Here is a 26706-nt window from a genome sequence, read left to right as displayed (position 1 = left end):
AAAAATTAACATTCCCTCTCTTCTAGGGAGAATTCCACCTGCCAATATCTGTCCATCGATCAATATGCCATTCTTGTGTCTTCAAGTGTCATCACATATCATTTCTGATCATCTCTGTCATGTAGTCATCATACCATGACGACCTCAAGTATCACAAATAATCAATGTACATCTCGATCTATCCCTTGCTTGTCCCTGCTTATCTCTTGATTTTTCCTGCTCATATGCTGAACATTCTCAAATCTAGAAGAAGAAGAATTTGTTACTGGAGGGGAGCTTAAGCTACCACCCTCTATCCATCAGGCTGCTACCTAGAATCTCTACCAGTGGGCTACTACCTGGAATATCATCATCAATCGTCATCGAAGAGCATATCATCAAGGAGCACATCTCAACTTGGAACCACATCAGGGAACACATCTCGACCTAGAATCTCATGGGGGAGCTATACATATACAACCCCATATCGAGCAATAGGATATCCAAACACACAAGGGAGCACATCTCGACCTTGGGATCTCATCAGGGAGCTCAATCTCAACTTGGAATCGCATAGGGTTATCTCAACCCATCCTATTGCCTACTGATCTTCCCATCAATGACCTTGAATAGTCATGTGGTAGAACACTTGCATCATAATCGACTTGGGTTGTACACCCCAAGTACACTCTCAACTCGTTGGCCAAATGAGGAGTGGTATTCCCGACAAGCCCTGCTTGTGGGTATGATGCCAACTAGGGTATACTCTGCAACGACCAAACAAGGGAGCAACATTCTCCAACCCTATGAAGATAGGGGAGCAACATCTCCAACCCTATGGGTAACAGATAGGGGTCATACCCTATTGTCTAGAGTTCCCTCAACCCCAGGAGCCCTCCATCTCAATTCCTCACCTTGGGAGCTCAGAAAGGGAGGAAGAGTTGGCTCAATGTCTTCGATCAACGCTGCTCTCATCATACTCAAATCTAGTATCAGCTTGTCTCAATAGCAGCTGTTTCCTCGTCATACATGACATCAACTCAGAACATAAATAATCATATAAATCACAAAAGAATACCATAATCATCTTCCCTCTCAAGGAGGTGCCAACCACAACCCTGAGCTTGTTTTGAACAGCTGCATTGTCTCAATATATGAGAGTATCTCGGTCCCAACTATAAATATGGGACTTTTTGCCAATTGGATCACAATGTATCCATGTCATATCCATATCATACACAAACAACTCTCTAAGGATCTTTTGCATCCTGCCTCACAACTAGCCATGCTAGCAACATCATACTCATCCTCAATCATACTATGGATCTCTCGTCCAAGATATCATGGCAGATCTCTTATTGAAGCAACATCCAAATGTGCTTAACAATAATCTATATCAACAACAATACATCCATGCAGTCACATATCATAGGAGAAATATTTCATCTTCAAAAATAGAATATCTCATACAGATATTTCAAAGGATGCTTGGTGGCAACTCTATGTGAATGAAGCAACTCACTCATGAATTTATTCTGGTTCTATGCACATGATATATATACAGATGATTGTTTAAAACAGAGCATCAATGCTTCAATCAATAGTTGGATGTCATGTCAAGTTCAACATCTTTGAACTTCAAATCAGAGTATCCAAGGATTTGCATTGTCAATATTCAAAAATATTTTCCAATAGCTTTGTAATATATAATTTCTTTTCCAAATTCTAGAAATCGATTCATCATGCCATGATACATCATTTCGAGCTTCAGAAGCTATCTCCCTTTGATTTAGCTCATTAGAGGCTCATCACTTGTCAAGAGTAGACCATCAGGATATAAAACGAAAACCATAATCAAAACCAAAGCCATACCTTGGAACTCATCATCCTAACTTCATAAGATAACTATCAAATATAGACATATTTGGATCGGGGAGCTTGCTTCATGCAATGCTCTAAGCATAATAACTTGCTAAGCCAACATTACATAAATCAATGCTGTACAATCACATCAACAGAGTCAGTTTATCAAAGTTTTGAAGTCAAATCACAACCATTATAAAAGTCATTATTATCACAGTATCAATACTTTCAACTGGGTGATAGGGAGAGCTCATATCAAGTTCTGACTTCATTTATTATTATGTCAACAAATTGTCATCAACCATGCATTATCAATCTGAACTTTATCAAGTCATTCTCATAATCATAATACAAGTCATTTCTGTCACTAGGTGCAAATGCATACACCAAGGATGAGTCATGCAGGTTTCAATTTCATGCTGAATCACAACTATCAATACCTCAACCATTGTGCTATGAACGAGGAGGCCAATACAAAATCATTTTTCCAAATACCCACATAAGTCATTATGCCCACATAGCATAGACATCAGGGAAAATCAACAATCGTCAAATTAGATCATTAGTCATCAGGTCAAGGCCAAATTCGCTATCATAGAGAGATCAAAACATATCTCAATCATCAATTCAAAACGCCAAGTTATTGTCAAGTATCATGACACAACACTAAATACTGCTTATCTATATCAATCAGCCAAATCATGCCAAACTCTTGTTAGCACAAACACTTGACATATCTATATGTATGTCCCGGTCACCTGCAAACACAAGTTCAGCCTGCATGTTCATGTTATTGAAAACATTCAAGCTCTTCTTGCTTCTAGATCTTGTTATCTGCAACATGTCTGTGGAACTGACATCTTCTAGGTGACCATCCGATTTCTTGCACAATACTTCATTTTTATGTGATCAACAATTTAACCCAACAACTTTGGAAATTAGATTACAGTAGCAGAATATGTCAGAGACACCTTGGTTTAGAGTTCGGACAACGTCAAAAAGCTTCAGATGATGGTCATCTCTAGTCAAATCCCTAGATGCTCCCTTTAGGTTAGCATGGGAGCGTCTTTAGTTGCTTGGACGCTACCTGGGCCTTATCATGCATGCGTCTAGTGACGAGATATCCTAGTTCTGTGACTAAATCCAGAAAAAACCCTAATTTTTGTACAAGCTTCAGATCTGAGACTTTGTTGCAGATCAATAATGTCAGATGCACATAAATCATATTTCAACAGTACAAAATGAAAATAGTAGTTTGAGAAGAGATTCTCCCTCTGACTGGGGATCTACTTCATTCATCTTCATTCATGTCATCAGCTTGTCTCTACTAGAGTCATGCAACAACAAATCTGTTAGATCATATATCTATCATGGCTTATTAGCATTATGGAATCAATCAAAGGTTAGACTCAAGGCATCAGATAGCAACATCATATCTCAGAGATTATGAACACAATGACACTTTCTATCAAGATACTCCATCAAGTTAGGACTTTCAATTTAACCATATGTCATCAAGACATGACCACAGGTAGTAAGAGATCTAGAATATCAATCTCATAGTTATACCTAAGAGAAGAGAAGATGGGTTGATCAATGTGACCAAATGAGCTTGAGGTCTTCTGTTTGTAAGCTTTCATGAGGGTCCACTTGGGGTTGAGGCAGACCTATCCAATTTAACATTTTTTTTTGGGCCAACCTAACCCAATATACATGAGTGAATAAATAAATTCAAAAACCAACTTTCGCTTGTCCAAATAAGGTGATCTTTAGGTCGATTTTGTCCTCTCGAAAAGAGGAATCTAATGCAATCATCATCTCAGTCATCTGAGCTATCCAAGGTGGAATTTGACTGCAGTTGCAAAAATTAACACAAAATGCTCCCACACCCTTTGCTCTTCGCTCTCACACACCCACAACAAACCCACAACAAGAGAAATGAGAAATGTGATGTTAGAATGGCCCAAATCTTCCTTTTATGGCCGCGTGTCAGTCCAAAAATCGGGACATGTGTGCTGAAATCAGGACATGATCATGTCCCGATGGAACATGATCCGGAGGACACGATCATGTCCTGATGGGACACGATCCAGAGGACACGTGTGAAGGAATTTACAGGGTAAGTTCCTCAGAAAGAATACCAAAAGGACACCGCTCACAACCAGATCTCAAATCAATACACCAGTATTTTTGACGTGGTTAAAACCCTCAAAGTGCAAGGAGGGAAACAGTCCACGGCCTGTCCCAACGTGGGTACTACAGGCAATTTATTAATCAAAGAATGAAAATTTACATAAGCTTCTCTCATGCACGGATTACACGAACAATGACCCTCCATGCGCTTTAAATAGAACTCATGGACCAATCGGGTGTCAAGCCACGGATCAAGTGTCGGTAATACCGAGGTGAGAGTGAACCGTCGGATCACTACATATCGTGACCGTCGGATTGTAAATTACAAAATGTACAACGGTAAAGAAACACACTTTACCTAACTCTAACCTAACTCTATACTAGACCAAGTTGAACTTAACTATATCCTATGTGTCGGAATATCCTAACATCCCCCCTTAAGAACAACTTGGGATAGGATTGAAGGATTTACAAATATGACACAATAGGAGAAGGAAGGAGGCACTAGAGCCTATCCCCCCTTAGTGACAACTTCCTGAACTCCAAGCATATATCGAAGTTTAGTGAACTTCGCCTCTGTGAGAGCCTTTGTGAAGATGTCTGCAACCTGATCATCTGTTGGACAATATTGCACTTCAAGAACATGGTCATGAATGAGCTTTCTGATGAAGTGCATGTGTAGTTCAATGTGTTTGCTGCGCTGATGCTGGACTGGATCTTTGCATAGCTGAATGGCACTTTGATTATCACACCAAAGTGTGGTTGAATGCTGCTGCTCAAAGCCAAACTCTGATAGGATCTGACGAAGCCACAAGGCTTCCTTACTAGCTTCCACGGCACCACGATACTCTGCTTCTGCTGACGAAAGAGAAATGGCAGCCTGTTTCTTACAAGCCCATGTAATAGGTCCTGAACCAAGAGTGAAGACATAACCGGCAGTAGACTTCCGATCATCAGGGTCACCAGCCCAATCAGAATCAGTGAAACCAACTAACAGAGGCGCTGCTTTGGCACTGTAATGAATCCCAAACTGTACTGTACCTCGAACATAACGAAGTATTCTTTTAGCTGCTTTCCAATGACTTTCACGGGGGTTTTGCATAAAACGAGCAACAAGGCCAACAGCAAAGGAAAGATCAGGACGAGTATGGGTTAAATACAAGAGTTTTCCGACAAGTTGACGGTATAAGGTAGCATCAACTTCAGGAGAAGTACAAGAGACTGAAAGTTTGACTCCAGACTGAAAGGGAGAAGGGGCTGGCTTACAGTCTTCCATGTGAAAATGACGAAGAATATCACAAGCATACTTGGACTGGGAAAGGAAAATACCCTCTTGGGATTGCAAGACTTGAAGACCGAGAAAATAGTGTAAGTGTCCTAAGTCTGTCATTTCAAATTTCTTTTTAAGGCTGGACTTCACATGGTTTATAAGGTTGGGATCACTACCAGTAAGAATAAGATCATCAACATAAAGAACAAGGATGATAAGAGAGTTGCCCACTTTCTTGGTGTAGACAGTATTGTCAGAATGACACCTAGAAAAGCCAGATTCTAAAAGAAAGCTATCCATTTTGGCATACCAAGCCCGAGGAGCTTGCTTGAGGCCATAAAGGGATTTCTTAAGTCGACAAACAAGGCTGGAGTCTGTTTGTATGAAGCCAATGGGTTGTTCCATATAGATTTCTTCCTGCAAGTCCCCATGCAAGAAGGCAGATTTAACATCCATCTGATGGACTTCCCATTTTAAAGAGGCAGCAAGGGAAAGAACAAGGCGGATAGAGTTCATTTTGGCAATAGGGGAGAAGGTTTCAGTGTAGTCAATGCCTTCAACCTGTGAAAAGCCCTTAGCAACGAGACGAGCTTTATGTTTATCAACTTTCCCATCTGGTCCATACTTGGTTCTGTAAACCCATTTACATCTAACAAGTTTGCGTCCCTTTGGTAGAGGAACAAGATCCCATGTATCATTTGTCATCAATGAATGATATTCTTCATTCATAGCTGCTTCCCAATGTGGATGGCCTGAAGCTTCTGCAAAAGTGTCAGGATCATGATTTACTGGAGCTTGAGCCAGTAAAGAAGAGGCTCTTTCAAACTGAGAACGTGTACGTCGCTGATCTGTAGGATCACCGGCAAGATCACCTGCTGCATCCCGAGTAGCACGGACCCATCTTGGAAGTTGAGGATCCTGAGAAGGTGGGGGAGGATTATCATCCTCGCTTTCATCATCTGAAGAAGAAATGTTTTCAAAAGTAGAAGAGATAGGAAGAGGTGGCACATCCGCCGGACTAGGCTCGCAGGCCGATTTATTTTCATCAAATTTTACATCTTTTCTAATGATAACATTTTTGGACTTAAATGGAATAAGTCTATAACCTTTTACATCTTCAGAATATCCAACAAAAGTACATTTCTCACTCTTAGGTTCTAAAGCTTTATGCTTTTCATCTGGAATATGGGCCCATGCTTCACTTCCAAACACACGAAAGTGACTTACATCTGGTTTAATGGAACTCCAAGCTTCTTCTGGAGTGATATTCTCTAGAACCTTAGTAGGAGTGCGATTGATTAGATAATTTGCACAATTAATTGCTTCAGCCCAAAAACTAAGACTGAGTCCTTTAGATTGCAGCATACAATTAGCCATTTCCTTTAAGGTGCGATTTTTCCTTTCAGCTACACCATTTTGTTGTGGAGTGTATGGAACAGTATGTTGCATTTGAATTCCATTTTCGGTGCAAAAGTTGATGAATGTGTTTTTAACATATTCTCCACCATTATCAGTTCTTAGCTTAAGAATTTGATGTCCAGATTGTTTTTCAACAAAGGCTTTGAAGGCCAAAAAAGTGTTAAATACTTCGCTCTTGAGTTTTAAGAAGTATACCCAAGTGCGTCTGGAGAAATCATCAATGAAAGTTAAGAAGTACTTGCAGCCAGAGAATGAAGCAACAGGAAGAGGACCACATAAGTCACTGTGCACAAGCTGTAAAGGGGCTGAGGCGTGCCAAGAGGCACGTTTGTCAAAACTGTCCCGATGATGTTTTCCAAGTACACATCCGGAACAAACACCATCTCTGCAAGACACCATAGGAAGACCTGTTACCATATTTTCTTTACATAGATGCTGAAGGGAGCGATAGTTTAAGTGACCAAATCGCTCATGCCAAAGTTTGCTCACTTCATCATTATGAGTAACAAATACTGAGGGAAGATTTGATGACCCAAAGTTGTGAAACTTATACAACCTTTTGGAATCATCAGCAAGACCAGTAGCTAGAATCTGTTTAGGATCTTTTAGATCCTTGATTACAACATCATGAGGTGAAAATTCAACAATTTTACCTTCACCTGAATGAGTTATCTGATAGACAGATAGAAGGTTGCAGGATAAGGTTGGAACACATAATACATCATTAAACTGACCATTGTTTAGATGAACAGTTCCAGTCCCTACAACATTAAGAGATCTATCATCACCAATATATATATTTTTGGTGTTACAATCATTTAAAGAAGAAAACATGGCTTGGTTTTTGGCCATGTGACAAGAGGCTCCAGAATCAATGAGCCACTCATGAGAATGAGAAGAAGAAGAAGATACATTTAATGCATAACCAGACTGAGATGATTGACAATGACATGCAGAAAGTGCCATTCCGGAAGTTGAAGTTGAAGTAGGCTCCACATGGATGTTATGTTTCTTCATTGCGGCTTCCAAGGCTTCCATCTTCTTAAAGCATTTAGATTCTAAGTGGCCATCTCGATTACAAAAGTTACAATGTCTATCAGTCTTCTTCCATTTGTTTTTATTGGTCTTATCATTTTGCTGAAATGATCTTTCATTTTGAGGCTGAGATGGTTTAGGACCATTCTTTTGAGGATATGACTTCTTAGGATTCTTTGAATTTGGTTGCTGCTGGGCGGCTAACGCTTTCGTGGAAGAGTTTCCAAGATTAAGAAGACCAAGGTGTAAGAGTTTTTCTTGTTCTCTTATTAAGGAATCACAAAAGGAGTCAAAGGAAGGGGCCTTGTAGTCTTGTCCTTGACAAATGAAAGCTTCCCTTGTAGAATGGAAAGTGGAAACAAATACAGAGTAGGCTGGTCCCAACTTAGTAAGGATGGAATAAATAAGGTTACCATCTTCTTTCTTAACTTTAACACCTTCCAAGAGATATCTAAGGGTCTTGAATTTGGACAAGAAATCTTCAATGCAAGAAAAATTATTAGGATCCAAAGTAAGCAGCTCATTTTCAAGTTGATGGGCTCTAGTTTCATTTTTAATCCCAAAAACTTTAGCAAGTTTTTCTAATGCTTCATGAGGAGTCTCAAGTCCTGCAATGTGGAATCTAAGATCAGGAGAAATAGACATCCCTATCAAACCACGTGCTTGATCTTGTCTATTTTCCCATTTTGCCGCCTTGTCTTCATCTTTTGGTTTCTTCTCTTGGTCTGTGGCTATTCTGAAGAGACCTTTACTTCTAAGTAAATCTTCCATGTAGGCTACCCATTGGAAGTAGTTAGTGCTGTCAAGAATGACTTGGCATGGACTTTCCATTTTAAAAAAAACTGAAGCTGAAGATGCTGAAAGTAAGTGTTCCAATGGATAGATCTCGAAAAAATAGGCGGTTTTAAAAAAAACGGCTCTGAAAAAGGCTTCCGGATGAAGAAGTTATGGCTTTTTGAAAAAAAATTGTTGACGTTGCCGGCAAAGTGCGCGAATGTGCGGGAAGGAAAAAAATCCGCCCCCACAAAATGGAGACTTGAACCCAAGACCTCTACTCTCTTAAAATAGCTTTGAACCAATTGATCTATACAAAAAATTTGAGAGAGAGAGAGAGAGAGAGAGAGAGGGGGGGGGGGGCCTTGGTTTGCGTGCTTGCCTTGAGAAAGCTCTTTTTCCATACAAAACACAAAACACAAAACCCAACACAAATATGCAAGAAAAACGAACCTTGCGGCTCGAAGTTAGCTTTAGCCAAAAAACTAGATATTTAAAAAAAAAAAAAAATCTCAAAGTTAGCTTTAGCCGAAAAACTAAATATTTTTCTCAATGTTTCTGATTTTCCGAGATCACACTAAGGTGCAGGGAAAAGAGCATACGCATGAGAAAAATCCTTCCTTTCTGTTTCTGATTTGCCCAGATCGCACAGAGTCGCAGGGCAAAGAGCATACGCAGAAATGAACGGTATAGATCCGGTTAAAAAAAGGCTAAATAAACCGAAACCGAAATAAGCAGAGAGAAAATAACAGTAAACTGCAAAAACACTGTATACCTCCCGATCTGAAAAATTATGCAGCTAGGGCTACCGGAAACCTTTTCGCGTGAAACGAAAGGGGTTCCTCACTGGAACAGATGCTCCGAACGCAACAGAGCAGTCCTCTCGGCCCGAAAGCAGTCAGAAACAACAGATCTAGGAAACGATAGCCGCATGCAGTTCTACCGGCTTCAGATTTGGATCACCAACGGACGCGGCCCTCAAATCGCTCTGATACCATGAAGGAATTTACAGGGTAAGTTCCTCAGAAAGAATACCAAAAGGACACCGCTCACAACCAGATCTCAAATCAATACACCAGTATTTTTGACATGGTTAAAACCCTCAAAGTGCAAGGAGGGAAACAGTCCACGGCCTGTCCCAACGTGGGTACTACAGGCAATTTATTAATCAAAGAATGAAAATTTACATAAGCTTCTCTCATGCACGGATTACCCGAACAATGACCCTCCATGCGCTTTAAATAGAACTCATGGACCAATCGGGTGTCAAGCCACAGATCAAGTGTCGGTAATACCGAGGTGAGAGTGAACCGTCGGATCACTACATATCGTGACCGTCGGATTGTAAGTTACAAAATGTACAACGGTAAAGAAACACACTTTACCTAACTCTAACCTAACTCTATACTAGACCAAGTTGAACTTAACTATATCCTATGTGTCGGAATATCCTAACAACGTGTCCCAACGAATCATGTCCGATTCGCCCGATTCGGGACATGAGGGTGCCTGGGCACAAATCTGGTTTCTTAGGTTTGTATCTGAAGGAACCTAGATATTTGTGTTCACAAAATTCCTCAAACCATTCATTTTTAAAACTATGGTTATTCGCACCTTCTAGGGACTAAATTTAGTGGCTCCATCCAAGTTGTCTTCATATTGCAAACTACTCAGTGATGCCATTTCTCAAATCAACCTTGACCACAAAATCCCAACTGCAAAAATAAAAAAATAATTCTGTTGCCGTAAAAAGAGCTAGAAAATCAGAAAGGCATAAATTTTTTCTTATTTTTGATAACACCTTGTGATCAAACTTTGCCTCTCACTCGTAGCCTTTTTTTATTGAATACCTTTCTAGGGTGTATAAATTCACAAGCTCCTTAGAGAGCCACTTGTCTTAGGATTCCTTGGTCATCTAACCTCTTAAGTCTTGTTGGGAAGCCTCCCTTGTGGGGATAGCATCCAACCACAAAACAACAGGGGAGAGGCCACTAAGGTGACAATGGTGACTGATCTCATTGTTGCCCTATACGTAGAGTGCCTAGTGAGGCTTTGCACTAAGCTGCTAGATTTTGTGATAACAAGGCTCTATGGAGATGTGGCTAGGATGACCACATCATGTGCAAAGATAAGCAATGATATCATAGGATGGTGAATAATTGAAAAGTCATGTGCATGAGGTGTCTCTTTTAGAAATTGCTCCAACATATCAATATAGAGACCAAAAGGAATGGGATAGACTAGGCAGGGATCCCTGTTTAGCCCTAGTGGTGTTATTGATATAGTTTGATAATTCCTGAGCTGTATGACAAAATCTCATAATGTCGAATGATAACCTCTAGAAGTTCATAAAATCTAACAACATGAAGGATTTCAAATAATGAGTGTCTAGGAATCAAGTCATGGCTAGACCTTTTCACAACTTTGGTATGGTATCCTCAACTATTGCTTTTGTTAGTAAGCTGGCACAAGAGATGTTGATTTATGTAGCTTGGGAGGTACTCCCACACCCTAGGGTACAAGGTTTGGGAGAAGTTTGACCCACATGGGCTTTGTGGGCGAAGTACCAAGCAGTGACTTTTGCACCCAAAGTTGTGCGCGCAAAACCAATAGCAGTTTTGATGATTTGACCATTGCTGCAAGTGGAGCATCCTTAATGGAGCAAGGGGCAACTAAGGCAACCATGGAGGCATTGATCAAATGATTTTTTTTTTTTTTTGTATTTATAAGAGTTGAGCTAATGACATGAAGTTCAAGTCGGCTAGGTTTGAAAGGTGCCTTTTGGAGGGCTAGTCGTTGCACCAAGAGAAGATATAAATAAAGAGTTGAGTCATTTTATTACACACAACACATCCAACTGCAACACATCATAGGAGAAAGACATCTGAGGAGCCGCAGGCCTATAGGAGCCATTCCATGTCAAGGAAGGACAAGCTGGAACATCTTTTCTATGTTTTGGAAGAGGCCGAGTTTGGGCAGACTGTTGGCCGAGTTTGGAGAGGAGTTCTGAGCAGATTTCTGTGCAAGTGAATGGGCTATTTCTCTATGTACAGGCCACAGCATATCACTGTGTTTTTCAGGAGGACCAAGCCCCTGTTCAAGGTTGAACAGAGGTCATATGATTTGTAGCAAAGGGGCTGAGTTGTTTTGAAGGATAGTGCAGGAGGACCAGGCCTTGTAGAGGAGGATTGCACAGCTGTTCGAGGAGTTTTGAGGCCAAGTTTTAGGGCTTATGTGGGCTGTATGGGTGCCCCAACTAGGGCCAAAAACCCCAGGGAAATGCCACAGGACCGTGACCTAGAAATGCAGAAGAAGATTGCTGTTTGAGCCTTGAGGTTTGTTACATGTCTTTTCATGTTGATGTTTTGCTAGGTGCTGTAGGTCCAGATTGGGCAGTTGTATAACAGCTTGTGTACAGTGTTTGGAGGGCTGTTAGAAAGTTGCTTGAAGTGCCCTAAGTACAGTTCCTTGTGAAGGACAAAAGGGTTGTTAGTGGATAGGTGGTTTGGGCCCTAGATCATTGACCTCAAGGGTGAAGGTTTGGTAATAAGAGGGTTGTCATTTGTGCCCTGGTTCAGTGATTGGCAGTGGGTCAACTTCAATGATAAGAGGGCAGTCTCCAAGCCCTAGGTCCTGCCATCTTTGGAGCAGCAGAGAGGCAAGTAGTGGGTAGTTGGGAAGACCCTATTTGCTGGTGTCCTTGAAGGGGCAAAGGAGCAGCTAGTGTGCAGATTTGTGTTGAGCCAAATTTCAGTGACACAAAAGGAGCTGTGATCATTGATAGTGGCAGATTGTTGAGCTTGAGAAGCACACTTTCTGAGGGAGCAGAAGTTGCGTGATCAGCAGAAGGGAATGCAAAAGGGCCTGCTAGGTGTGTTCAAGGTCCATGGACTGAAAGGGCTGTGGAAGAGCTACATCAACAAGTAGGTCCAGTGTGCTTTTTAGTTTTTTCAGGGTAGATTGGTCATCATAGTTGTTGATACCAAGCCCTAGTTGTTGTCTTGTATCAGGGCTGATTGTAAGGGCCATGATCCCTGGTATGGGAGCCCTAAGATTGTTGTATTAAAGATTTGTAATATAACAAGTGTTGGGTTGGAAAATTTGTCTTGTGTACTAGTTGATTCACTGTTGTATATTTTCTGCTGTGCAAAGTAGAAGTGTTGTGGCATTTGAGTGTGTTTGTGATTGTGATTTTAGACTTAAACCAGATTCTTGAGTGCCGTGGAAAATTCAACAAGAGGGAGGGAACAAAAGAATATGAAAGAGATGACAACTTTTATTTAAGTGAGCTATAACACTTGATACGCTGTCATATTTTATTATGGGGGTGAGTTGCACCCTTAACCATCATATAAAAATAATAATGGCTAATGACTTGTAAATAAACATTGTCTCCTAAACATCCACCTACTTCTAATGTTTATTTCTGTTATACCCATTTTTTGGAAAAATGTTTCAAACCTTTCTTTGCCTTGTTCTTTTGTGTAAATGTTTGTGGCATGATCTTGTCTCATAATCAATCAACTTGATCTCGTTGTTCTTAACCTGCTCTCTGATATCATCATAGTGAACTTCTATGTTCTTAGTGTCATATGGAAACTGACAATTTGCCAACTTGATGGTACTTTGTTTACTCCACTTCAGTGGTGTTGTTTCAGATTGCTGAAGATTCATGTCTTCCAATATTTGATGAATCTATTCAGGTTTACATGTTGCACCCATTGCAAGCTGCACTCTGCTTTAGCAGATGTAAATGTGGCTATTGACTGTTTCTTGCTAATCCAAGAAAGCCATCTAATTGCTCGTATCATATTATGGCTTATACAATGACCATACAACATTATATTATCATTTGTATTTCAACTCTTCTCATCTATTTCAAGGATCAGTATGCATAAACAAATGATGGATGCATAGAGGGGTCAATTTTTTGTCTTCTGGAATTGTTTATGTTTTCTAAGTAGGTCTTGTGATGTATCATCTTTGTGAGTAGGTACAACATACATACAAGTGGTCATTTATATTTCATCTTGTCTTTTATTTGCAGGGCTTCCTTCTATTATTGCATTTCCTAGGACTTGCAGGCGCCTTGATTGTCTTTTACGGTAAAGTTCCCATTTATATGTCTGTTTGACATGGGACAAATATTAGGACCTGTTTCCATACAACAGAACTCCTTGGAAATGTCATTTTAATTTCTTTTACATAACTAACTGGGATATTAGAGGCAGCTTGGTTTGTTTTCACTGTTAGTTTATTTCATACGAATTTCACGGTCAGCAATATATTTAATTTCATTTATTAATTTATCCTTCAGGTTTTGAATCTGATATCATCTTTCTCCAGGTACTCAGGAAAATTAAATGTGGATGCTATTGTAGACTGGATTGCAACAGATATTCTTGGACTCCCTCGTATTCCCTATTACTCACTGGAATCATTGGTAATATTAATGGAGATTACTTGTTCTATTATTTCAGCGGTTGCATTATGTCATCCCATTGTTTAGTAATGAGTGAATTTAATTGGAGTTAAAAGCATCTTTGCAAATGGGGCCATTTCAGATGGTTAGATATCCACAAAGAGCATGAATACTAATATTTAGTACAAAACCAAATGAAAAAGTTAATAAAGTTGTTAATATGTGTAATATTGCCTCATGACAACTTATGTGATGTAACATTTTATGGAGACCTTAATTGCACCTTTCAGCAGTTGTTTGGGTCATTATTGCTCCATAGTGGCCTTCTTATGCGGCTGCATGGATGCATTTTAAGGAGTTAGTTATGTTGGCCTACAATATTTTATTATATTTTAGTGGATGCCTCTAGAAGGCAAGCTATGTATTGTTGGAAAATGTAACTAGGTTCAGTCTTCATAATGTCTTATGTAATCTTGATTTTTGTATTTGATGTAAAAGAGAAAAATAAAATTTATTATTATTATTATAGCATGGGTTTCATGCTCTAGGTCATTTTATTTATAGGTCAAGCACCCATTGTGTGCTTCTAGGGCTTTGTCATAGAGTCAAAGAAGTCAAAGAGTCATTGTAATATGTAAAATACCCTATTGGGCATTTTGTATCAAGTCAAAAGAATTTTTGTAAGTCAAATTTGAGTCATAAAGTCCCTCCAAGACCAAGTCGGCCTGCAAGGAGACAAGTCAGCCTACAAGTGACAAGTCGGCCTTAATAGGGAACTCGACTTCATTTGAAGAACTCACTCAAGCAAGTTTGATCACAAGGACAAGGAGAAAAGAAGACTAATAAGAAGCGAAGGAAAGGAGAGCAAAAGGAAAAGGAAATCGAAGTTTTGAGGATTGTTTTAGGGCTAAAATCTCCCACACTTTCGAAGGAGTTAGGGCAACATTTATTACAACAAAGACCGAATTGCAGAAGGTAAAGTTTGATGTCATAAGGATCAAGATTGAAGGCCGAGTTACTAAGGAGAAAGAAGAACCTCAAGCGAAGGAGGAAGGAAACCTATTTCACCATATTCCACCCACATGTGCGAGCTAGGGTTTCTGTAGTTAGGCCGAAATTGCAGGTCCGAATTTGTGAAGTCGAAGCAATTCCGAAGCAGGTTGACTTGGGTTGACTTTGAAGAAGAAAGTTCATTTGAGGAAAATTTGACTTGGTCTTGGAGGGGCCTTTGTCAAGGGTCTTAGGTCTTCGAATTCATCATTTGAAGATTCTTTAATAAGAGAAAAATTCTTGTGGGTTTTCCTCTCAAGAGGAGAGGTTTTGGCCCTGGATAGCAGCCTATATTTCGTGTCCTCTTGTCTCATTGATCTTCATAGTTTGGTAGCTATTTTATGCAATGTGGGAAAAGTCGAAGTCGGGATTAATTCAACAAGGGTCCAAAAGTTGAAAAACTCATTAAAGTTGGGAGTTTTTTGAAAAAGTTGGCAAAAAGTCGGCAAAATTAAAAAAACACAAAATTATTCATTTTTTTTTTTTTTTTAACATCTAGAGCATCCACAATATCAAATAAATGCATTTCCACATAAACATGTAAAGAAAGCTAATATATAATATGTATATGAAGTCTAGTGCTACATCACATATCAAAATAGTGAATCAAATCCTAAATCTTGAGTCCTGTCTGAGTCTGAATTCTCAAGAGTCAAAATATCAACAAAAAATATAATAAATGTATATCATGAGTCAGCTAAAAGTCATCAAGTAATCAGTCACTGAGATCCTCTTCCCCTTTTACAGGAATAGGGAACAACTTTGCCTTTTCCTCTAGAGGAAGAAGGCCCTGCCCCTAGGGATACAAATGGACTCAATCGTCCTCTAGAAGTTGATGGAAGAGGTGGCCTCTGTCCTATGCTGTTGCTGCCCATCCTAGATGGTGTCACCTCCTCCTCATCATCCTCAACCAGCTCTGCCTCCTGAACTTGATGTTGCTCCTCCTCCTTTACCTTTGGCTCTCTGTCCCCTGCAACTGCTACATCCTCTAGATCCACACCTAACCAATCCGGGATCGAGTCCATGATCGACCTCTCAGTCTCGACCCTCCATGCAGCGGTGGTATCAATATTGTCCAATGAGATGGCTTCCACATCAGTAGGTGTTTGAAGGTGTTTCACCCACAATCGAAGATTGTATTAGACGTAGACCATGTCATTGAGGCGTTGGGACTCCAATTTGTATTAGTGTCATAGATTGTAAATTAATACTTAGAAAATTTAAATATTAAAAATAATCAAATGAATTAAAAAAATTTAGTTTGAAATTTTTTTACCTGTTGCGCTTTTTGCTGTGTATTTTGTCAAATACACTCCAGTTGCGCTCACACCTAGAGGAACTGCATGTTTGGCTAAGTACTCGAATGGCAAGCTTTTGGAGATGGGGTACTTTGGCACCATAGCTTGTCCACCAAGCATCTACAAGTTAAAAGAAAAATGAGAAACATAAAAAAACATTGAAATTCTAAACTTGAAAGTTTGAAACAAACTGAAGCTTACCTGACATTTTGATCGTCCTATTTTTAACAGCCTTGGTAAAACCAAATGTGCCACCTCCCATCCTATAGACGTCCATTTCTTTAGAAATATCTTCACGTTATTGCTCAGATGACACCATCCTCTCGACACAAGTGAAGAATCCATCCATCACCTCGGCATCAAATCTGAAACCATAGGCGTAAGAAAATGCGGGGTTGAGGTAGATACCTGCAACATGAATGGGGCGATGGAGGGTATTGTTCCATCGCTCATCAATCACTCTCCATATGACCTGTTGTTTCTCTAACCCCTCGTCTCCCTTATCTTCATAATAAGCACGAATGGCTTCTTTGGCCCTATCCATGACCTCATACAAGCAGCCCATTGCGAGCTTGTCTCCATCAACCAATCGAAGAGCCCTTACCAAAGGTTCTGAAATGGCACACACATTCTCTACTCCTGCCCAAAAGCTCTGATCATATGAAACTAGTCTGCGTATGCCCTCTCCCTCTGGTTTGCGGCTAATAGATAAAGCACGCCAATCTGCTGAAAGAAACATGCTCTTCACATCCCACATAGAATTCAATAGAGACTGAAGAGATATGAAAGTAGTGGCAAATCGTGTAATGGCAGGATGCACCAACTCTTTGTTTTTGGTGTATTTTCTCATCAAGCTAAGCACAGATGCATGATTATATATAAATTTTGTTATACTCCTGGATGATTCAACAATATCCCTCACAATAGGAATCTTACATATATCCTCCAACATCAAGTCAATGCAATGAGCAACATAAGGTGTCCAAAACAAGTTAGGATACCTCTCCATAAGCAACTTGCCAGCTGCAACATAATTTGCAACGTTGTCCGTTATGACTTGGACAACATTGCTTGGGCCTACTTCTTGAATGAAGATGTCCAACAACTCACAAAATGTACGTGCATCTTTAATGTGTGCAGATGCATCAACATATTTCATAAACATTGTCCCCTTGGGACAACTAACCAAGAAGTTAAGAAGGGTCCTACCCTTCTGGTCAGTCCAACCATCTGACATGATTGTGCATCCAATTTGTACCCATGATGCCCTAAACTCCTCCAATCTAGAAGTGCAATCAGTGTTTTCATCTTGAATAAGAGACCCTCTCAATTCTGCAAAGGTGGGGGCTTTGTACCTCGGGCCAACGACAGCAACAGCATCAAACATAGGCTGTAGAATGGGTTTGTTTTGGCAATGTTGAAAGGAACATCACTCCATAGAAGACACTTATTGACCAACCTGTCAGCTTCTGCCTTTCCCTTTTTTTTTTAATTGCTGATTTGATGCCAGGTTGTGCACCAGCTTTGGTTCTAGGAACAAAAAAAGATGAGATAGATGAGGGGTTGGGACCTATGGGTGAGGAAGGTGATGCTGAATAAGCACTGCCACTCTCATTTCCCCCCACTCTTGAGGCCCCTACAAGTTGGAATTTTAGTGCTACCTAGTGTCTTTTCCCTCCTCGTTATCCATCAATGATTGAATGGCCCGTCGGATGATTTCTGGAGTTGTATTTGGGCAAAGGTCAACATTTTGCCCCAGAATTCGCCCCAAATGGAATTTTAATCTGTTGATACCTCCTAACATATGCTTGCCACACAACTTGCAAGTCAAATACTTTCTATTGATCCCCCTAGATTCGTGTATAGTATTAGGTTCACCATATTCCCACATAGCGTCCAAAAGCCTTGGCATTTTGTTTTAAACTTTGAACTTGAATTTAAACTTGGGCACAAAAAAAATTGAAACAATTAAAAATTTCCCATCACATAAAAAGCAAACACAAATGCAATGGTTGATTTAAGATTTTAAATGCCTCTTCTCAGTCACTTGAAAACACTCAGATTCAGTAAACAAGGGTTTGAATTTTTGTCATTTTATTCTTGAAAGTTGAAGTTTTGCTTCAATCTAGATTCTAAACAATGTTTCCTTTTCAAAATTCTAGGCAAAATTAAGACATAAACAAACTAATAGAATTTTAGAGAAGTATAGAAAGATTTAAGAAATCATGTGTAAAAAAACTAAGAGAGAAATTAAATTACATACCTGGCAGCAACAATTCGACACTTTGAATCTCCCACAATGAGCAGTGGAAAAATCTCCAAATCTCCACCACAAAACTCACAAATATTCTCCTCTAGGGCAATGGCAAACCCCTATGAATCTCCACAACGCCGAATGGGAGAGAAAACAATAGAAAATAAGATCATTTTCGCCTTTGCGGCCTCTTTATCCGCGGCCTGGGAAAGGAGGCCGACTTTTTGGGTCGAATCCTGACTAAATCGGGAGTATAACGATAAAATCACGATTTTTTCCTTTGTGAAAAAGTCGCCAAAAAGTCGGGGGATTAAATCGTTTAGTTCAAAAAATTGCGTTTTTAGGATTAAATCGCGATTTTTGCAGACTTTTCCCACACTGATTTTATGATATGAACACAATAATAATCAAATGAAAGAAGAATCTAATTACAAGTACATCAAGTTCAGTAAAAGAACATCACAAGCAACTATCAAAGTAAGAGAAATCACCCTAATCTAGCTGCCCTAGATTTCTCAACATGGTATCAGAGCTAAGGTGACAGGAAGAAGAGGCAGCTTGAAGATCACTCCATTGAATTAGGATACATAAGGGCCAAACATGAGAAGAGCATCAAGGAAATCAAGTCATCAAGGAGAGCTAAAGGGCATCAAGGAAGAGTAGTCTACACATAATCTTGAAGAAGGAACTCTCGATCCGTGGCAAGAAGATGAGCTCGATCTAGTTTTCCTAACACATTATCTTGTCGACTTCCTAGTTTAGGGCACAACACAACGCACACATCACAGCGTAGTTCATGGGCCCCAGCCACGGAACAAGTAGTACAATGAAAACTTGATTCGCTTCCCATTGGAACCCTTCATAGATTCACCTTGCACACAGAGCATGGTAGCCCTCAACCCATGATATTAACTCCGGTCACTGGTTGCTGCATCTGCCACAACGTCGATACGCATCCAAACCAGTGCTTGCCGACACAACTGTTTGCATAGTCTATGCGGCTGATCCTATGCTCGCCTTCCTCCCACAACACTGTCAAACCCGATATCTAGTGCCTTATTGGTATTTGCCTGATCCATTCTTTGCATGGTTTGACAATTGTGACCCCTGCGATTTGCCTTCACCTGGCCATTGACCACTCTTTGACTTGTGCGCACCTTAACGACAACCTTGCGGCTGTTGCGGTTGCTTCGGCTTGCAAACGTCTCTTTTGCCTTCCCGATATTTGCTTTCATGTCAGCTGAGTGTTGTTGGTTGCAACTATTGTAGATGGTCGACCAACCGGCTCGATGGTTTCTGACTACCCTGGCAGCAACGACCCTGACAGCTAGCTGGCTCGGTTGTCGGCCACCAACAGTAGACTCACCTCTATCAACCCCTTTTTTATCTATTATTTTTTTCCTTTAAAACAAATTTCATCCCTAATCGAAGGATTATCTCGCTCGAAATTAAAAAATCTTTTGTTGCCTTAATAAAAATATCCCGTTCGTATAATCCCAACCAATTTGGCTTTGGGGTTTCGACACAAACCTGACACCAATAATTCCGAGATTGATTCAGAGTTAGGGCTCTGACACCATGCTAGAATTTACCAAACCCAACACTCGGTATTTAGTTCCAAACAAATATTAAATGAACAAACACAACCAAATTCCTAACAAAAGAAATACAACGAAAGCAAAACTTCGATTTGAATCACATATACAAACATATTTTTTCCCAATCAACAGTTCTTCATTAATAAATCAATCACAAAACTTACTTGGGCTCCCGTCCTAGGATAATGGCCCAATTGAGAATATACAAATTACAAAACTCTAGATTTGATCCAACAAGTCTGCTCTCTCTCTTAGATCCGGATCTATAGAGTCTCTACACTCCGTCGAACCCAACACACGCTCACTGAGAAGCCTCTCTCAATCTTGTGCTATTGTTATATGTCTTCTCCTCACCTTAGCCTTGCTTTATAACTTTACATTTAGCCGAAACCCTAATCCTAATCCTAATCTTAACCCTAATCTCAAAGTGAGGGACAACCAAGATTAGATCTTGCCTCACTTGAGATCGATGGCTGAGATTAAAACTTAATCACAAAAGTAAATACTTTACTTTATCGAAGTCTTTTGTTACCTCAATAATCCACCATAAAGTTATGTGTTTTTTTTAAAATTAAACTTAAGCTAAGTCACATCAACAAATATATTAAGGTAAAATGTGGGTGATTTTTGCATGCCTAGACACAAACCCTGTGCAAAAGTACCTGCCTAAGCTACAAACTTCAACAAAAGCTACATGATATTGCAACTATGGAAGACAAAATATGTAAGGCAAAAGATGCAGAGAAAGAGTTAGAAAGATCATCATTACAAACATTCGATAAGACTCATTCACGACGAAAAGAAAGCAATTGTAGGTTTTGTGGAGACAAATGGACACTTGGACACGAATGCGTGACCAAAAGATCATTTGGATATGAAGCAGAGAATGAAGTTGACTCCAGTATCAACTCTGAGGAGGAAATAACAAGGAAAGAAAACAAGTGTTGAAGATGTAAAAAATCAGCTTCAAGCAATAGATGTGATTCCAACCACACATATTTGCAAGATTACAGATACAGATGGGAAAGAAGTGCAGGGAGTTTTTGAAGAGACACGTTGGACAATGTTGAGGATGACAATCCACTCAAGGTGTCATTGGCCTCAGTCACATGCATAAAATAAACTAATGAAAATAAGTCAAAGGTTTTAGTCCGGGAAGAAAAATACAACCACCTATAGTATGTTATACTCCACCTCATCTAAGGAAGAAGGATACTATATGCTGTAGTCTAGGTGGAAAACCCATGATTTCGCTTCACGAAATTACAGCTAAAATGAAACCAAATACCCTAAAGATCAAATGAATCCTAAAAGGGAAAGGTATTATAATATTAGTAGATTTAGGAAGCACCCATAATTTCGTAGACATTAATATCTTTGCAAGACAACTAAATATTTCTGTATACCCTATAAAGAATCTTATGGTTACAACTGCTAATGTTCATCCAATTGAACTGGTGGGATGATACCATAAGGTTTCAATAAATATACAAAACTTGGAACTGTGAACTAGATATCATGCCCTACCTTTTCGTGGAATGGATTCAGTGTTGTTGCACCCATTTTTCAACATTCCAAGGAAGCAGGATCCAAAGACTTGAAGGAATTGTTTCAAAGTTTAGAATCATCATCCAACAGTGTGTCATGTCATTGTATACCCATTCTGCAAATTTATAATGTAAATGATGCTAATACGACCATTTAATTATGTAACAACCTAGGTAAGCCTATGCTTTTGGTGACGAATTTCATTCTAGGAGGTTTTTCGTCTCACTGATTATCTGTGTTTCTAAACACGGATGATCAACAAAGTTTTTCCCTCTAGCCTCCCCCAAAGCTAGGGTGGAATTTATCGTCGAATTTCTAGGTGAGTCGTAATGTTTTAGTCAGTCGATTGTAAATGTGATTTGGGAATAATTTACGCTAATTGGCTAAATTATTTTATTACAAATCACTTGGTCTACTAGATCATATTGTGTTACAAAATTGGATATGTTTTTTATGAGGGTTGAATTATTGTAATATCTGATGTCAAAAATATTTTAGTACATGGTCCCTCATTCTTAGACACCATGGCTAAAATATTTGAGGGTGAAAAAATAATGAATCCCGTCATGAGTCAATTAATTATTTTTTTCTGGCAAAAATAAAATTAAAACCTAAGCCAAAAAATTAATTAATTTAAATTTTAGAGTCAAAGTTAAAATGTTAGAGAAATTAATTTCTCCAATTGGAAAAATTCGTGGGTCTAAAAAGAAGTTAATTTTTGGAGGCCCCCCACTAAGGGAATATTGGAAATTTCAAGAAAATTTTGACCCTTGGACTTTGGTGGTTAAGTCAAAGTCAAATTTTTGATGAAATTAGTTCAAAATAACTATTTTTGAACAAATAAAAAATGGTTTTAATGAGAAATTCGAAAATTCCTCAAAAATAAGTATTTTCGATGGCAAAGATTAAAAGTTGATCAAAGATTTATCAACGATCGAGATTATTTGGACGGGGATCAAACCAACTAGCTGTTATTTTCCACTTGGAGGGATTTCTCTATAAATAGAAGGAATTTTGCTTCTATTATCATCTTGATCTTGAGCTCTGCTCTGATGTAACTTTGTAAAAGCTAGTGTAAAGCCACTATCCCTCTGGGAACGTTTTGATCATCATAATAAAAGACTTTGGGGTGCAGTTCATGGTGTCTTTGTCTCGCTGATTTGTGATATGGGCTGGGTAAAACATTCCTATATTGTGCTTCAAATATTAATTGAATCGTTATTTCATTTGTAGATGATAGGATGTTAAAATTGACAACTAGGGCCAAACTCCATGTCGATCATCTTATTAATGGCAGCTGATATTTTTCTTAGATCCCTCTCATCGAGACGTGTAGGATTGATCTAAAGATCATCCGATTCCGATAAGTATTCATAGAGTTATGAATTTATTTGTGTGATAAGACAATTTGTCAAGGTCGGCCAGCGACGAAATAAACCCCACTTGTGCTCAACGTTTTAGTATAAAAAGAGGTGGCTTGCAAGTCATTTGCACACACACTCTTCTTGTGATCTCTTCCTCTCCACTTGTCTTTGGGTTTTGGTGGGAGGAGAGATCCTAAGAGTATACGCTGGCCTAAGTCTTATGATGCCCTAGCCGCAGTAAGGAGGATGCCTTAGCAGCACTCTAGTCGCATTCAAAGGAGGAACATCTAGATGCAATCAAAGGGAATATGCCATGCTCTAATCCGCATTCTTTGAGAGACCTTAACGCTGTCATGGAGGAGAGAAGAAGTCTAAACGCTGACCTAAAGGGAGATGCCCTAACTGCTGTTTTATATGAGATCAAGGCACAGTGCAAAGAGAACGCTGTACATAGTCAAGGAGGGAGCTCTATATGTACTTAAGGGTCGCCCCAATTCACTGTTGAAGAGACCCTTATACGCTGTCCTAAGGTGCCCTAATCCGTAGTTTGTTGAGCCCTTATTCACAGCTAAACAGTGATCCTATTCCACAGCAACTGGGCCCTAATACACAACTAAGAGGATGTTCTATACACAACTAACATATGCCCTAAATGAAGGCCCTAATCCGCAGTTAAGAAAGGTCCTAATACGCTGTTCAAGGGATACTTATACGCAGTCCAAAAGGGGCCTTAATATGCTGTTAATGAAGGCCCTAATACGCTGCCTGAAGCAGCCCTTATCCACAGTCCTAAGGGAGCATTCATCCACTGTCAATGAAGAAACAAAGGTAGCCCTATAACGCAGCAAGGAATGTCTTATCACAACATTAAGATGCATGTTTGCTGTAGGTGACTGTGTGATAAAGGAAGATGATATAGACATGCCTTAAGGATTGTTTGATAAGCTATAGTTATAAAGTAGAGGAAAGCATTGAAGTTTGCTCCTTAGTGTTGCTGCGTTAATGATGACATTTACTTCAGAGTTGCTATGTGCTAGGCCATAGGCCATAGCATCAAAGCAAGGGTTTCTTAGTGACTGCGTGGAGGGTTGTTAAATGCTACAACTAGGATGAGTTTGAAGAAAGGAGGACGCAGGTTTATGTGGGTAGTTTTAAGGTAACGGAAAAAGCTGTTTTGGTTGGCTGTAGGTGACAATTAGTGCAGCAGCATGATGACAATATGTAGAGCAACATGTATAGGTACAACTGTAATGATTATAGCATAGTAGAGGCAGTATGTACAACATCATGTATGGGTACAACTGTGAGTGGTGCAACGTAGTGCACCATGATGGGTACAACCATGACTAGTTGCATCTCAGTGACAAGAGCAGCTCAGTTAATGGGTGCAGCACAATGACGGGTGTAGCATGATGATGAGGTGTGGCGTAGTGAGGTGCTATATGGTGATGGAGTCACCGTAAGAGGATTTGTTGAAGCAATTTGCCTTCACCTAAGTTCAGATCAGCTACCTTATGTGACATCTTCTTAGAGAAGATCTTTGCTCTTATTTTGATAAATCAAAATGTTGACTTCTGATGTATATGTGCTATCTCTCTCTTTGCTGAACTATTGAAGAACATATAAGAAGAATTGATCAAGGGTTTCCCCACATTGGGGTTTGTCCATGGCTAGCACCACATCTTGTGTCCTCTTGTCTTGGCTTGTCTTTTGCGATTTATGTTTATGTTCTATCTGCAATTTACTATTTTGCTGATGTGATTGCTAATTTGGAAAAGATATTGAGCTAACTGTGAAAATTGAAATAAATTGCTCTAAGCATAGAACATACCTAAAATTTAACATAGGGACATTTTATTGGTAAGTTTTGGGTTTATCTTAAGTGATCCGATTCATTGTATGTTCTAACGGTTTCTTCTTGAGAAAATATATAGTTTGTAGGTTCCCCAGTCATTGGCCTCCAAGTTCACAAACTGTGGGCATAGGTCTATTATGTTTCGATTCTGAATATTTTATGTGATTTTCTAACTTCATTAAGGCTGTGGTTTGACATTTATCTTTCAAAATACATCTAGCTATTGTCAAGATTAGGGTTGCGGGTGAGCAGCCGCCCCTGAACTCGCTCCCTTTGAGAGCGCGTTCCCGAAATTGCTCCCTGTAGGGAGCGAATTTCGGCAGCGACCGTAGTAACATTCCAAATGCAATTATTTTCAACGAAACAAATAATTTTTGAGTGGGAAGCCTAATGATCAAGCCTATGGCCCTAGCATTGATATGTGATTCATGGTAATGTTAAATTCTTAAAGTAAAAGTGACATTCTCCTTAATCTTCATTTCCATCGTTTTACTTAAATTTTTAACATTACGATGAAATGACTTAAGATGTTTGAGAGTGGTTCCAATGTCATTGGATTTCAAATGGAGAAAGTAGAATTTTAGATTTCATTCAAAATCCAGTAGACATATCAGTTTTTCAGGATTTTAGGATTGGGGGAATTGCAATGTTTCCATTGGATTTTGTCATGTATTAGGATATGGAACTTGTATTTAATCAAAAGAACCAAACCTTCTATGTACCTTGATGCTAGTGACATTTGGTTGTCAAACTCCTCTATCATGACCCTAGTAAAAATGTACCCATTAGTCAAAAAATATATGACAATTTAAGTTTGAAGTTTGAATTTGGAAAATATAACTCATTGGTAATAAATTATGAATATGATGCTTTGTGAAAGTCGAAAGTTGTTTCATTTCATTTCATTTTATAACATTTCATTCATGTTAGATATTCTTTGTTGTAATGGTTACACTTAGATTACAAGTACAATTTTGGTGATCAATGATGATAAATGCTATATATTGAATTTTGAAAGCTTGAAACTTTAGGATTGATGAATCATGACTCTCAATATGTTGTATGTTACTAACTTGTGGACGTGGTTGATGAAATTATAACTTCTAGATGATTGATGTTATATGGTTTAATCTATGTGTGTTTTTTTTTTAATTTTTATTTTTTATATCTAATTCATCATTCTACATGCTTTTGTTGACATATATGCATCAAAATATAAAAAATTATATATTATATAAAAATTTGTTCCCTGATTCACTCCCGAAATGGGAGCTTCTGAAAATGTCACTCCAGCTCCTACTCTTGCTCTTCATTTTCACTCCCGCTCCCAAGTAACCTTGGTCAAGATCTACAAAAATTCTATTTTTCGAAAATTTTCTCAAGCATTGTATATTTGTATATTGTAAATTATTTTTGAAAGATAATTTTTTGTAAATAAAATTTTCTAACCCTTGTTTTGCAGCGATTGGGATTTGGGGTTTTTATTTTATTTTTGTATATATTGGGTTTTTTGGGAAAATTTATTTTTATTTGTGTAGGTGAAATCTCTCAAGGGATCAAAGGAAGGAGTAAATTTTTGAAGTTTCCAACTCTTAAAAGTCCTAGATGTCTAGGGTTTTTGAGCCCATTTTTGCAGGTTGCTTATTTTCAAATTGGGGAAGAAACCCATTTTTTGAAGGCCCTAGCCCTTACCCAACCTAAAAAGCTAGTGTTTGGGACCTATTTTGCAAGCATTAAGAAGACTGTAAGCCCTACAAGGGCTAGATCTCATTGCAAACAAGAGTTTCTTCAAGGGATTGGCATTTTATCTCTAATAATTTGTGATTGCAGCAGTCATAACGGTC

The 26706-nt window shown here is 39.0% G+C and overlaps 1 protein-coding gene across 1 annotated transcript in view; it reads left to right on the top strand.

Annotated features, from left to right (window-relative positions):
• LOC149165109 (DNAJ heat shock N-terminal domain-containing protein) overlaps nucleotides 1-26706 on the top strand; it is a 424936-nt gene that overhangs the window by 112652 nt on the left and 285578 nt on the right. Inside the window, exons 9-10 of the mRNA XM_089432244.1 lie at nucleotides 13521-13578; nucleotides 13820-13916. Of these exons, the coding sequence (XP_089288370.1) occupies nucleotides 13521-13578; nucleotides 13820-13916 (155 nt within the window). The remainder of the gene's footprint in view (nucleotides 1-13520; nucleotides 13579-13819; nucleotides 13917-26706) is intronic.

This window comes from Pinus tabuliformis, chromosome 5_1 (genome assembly GCF_031772625.1).
Source record: "Pinus tabuliformis cultivar Carrire ecotype Pingquan chromosome 5_1, CPIR1, whole genome shotgun sequence".
Taxonomy (NCBI): domain Eukaryota; kingdom Viridiplantae; phylum Streptophyta; class Pinopsida; order Pinales; family Pinaceae; genus Pinus; species Pinus tabuliformis.
Note: the sequence above shows the minus strand (reverse complement) of the source record. Positions and strands in the feature narration are given on the sequence as shown.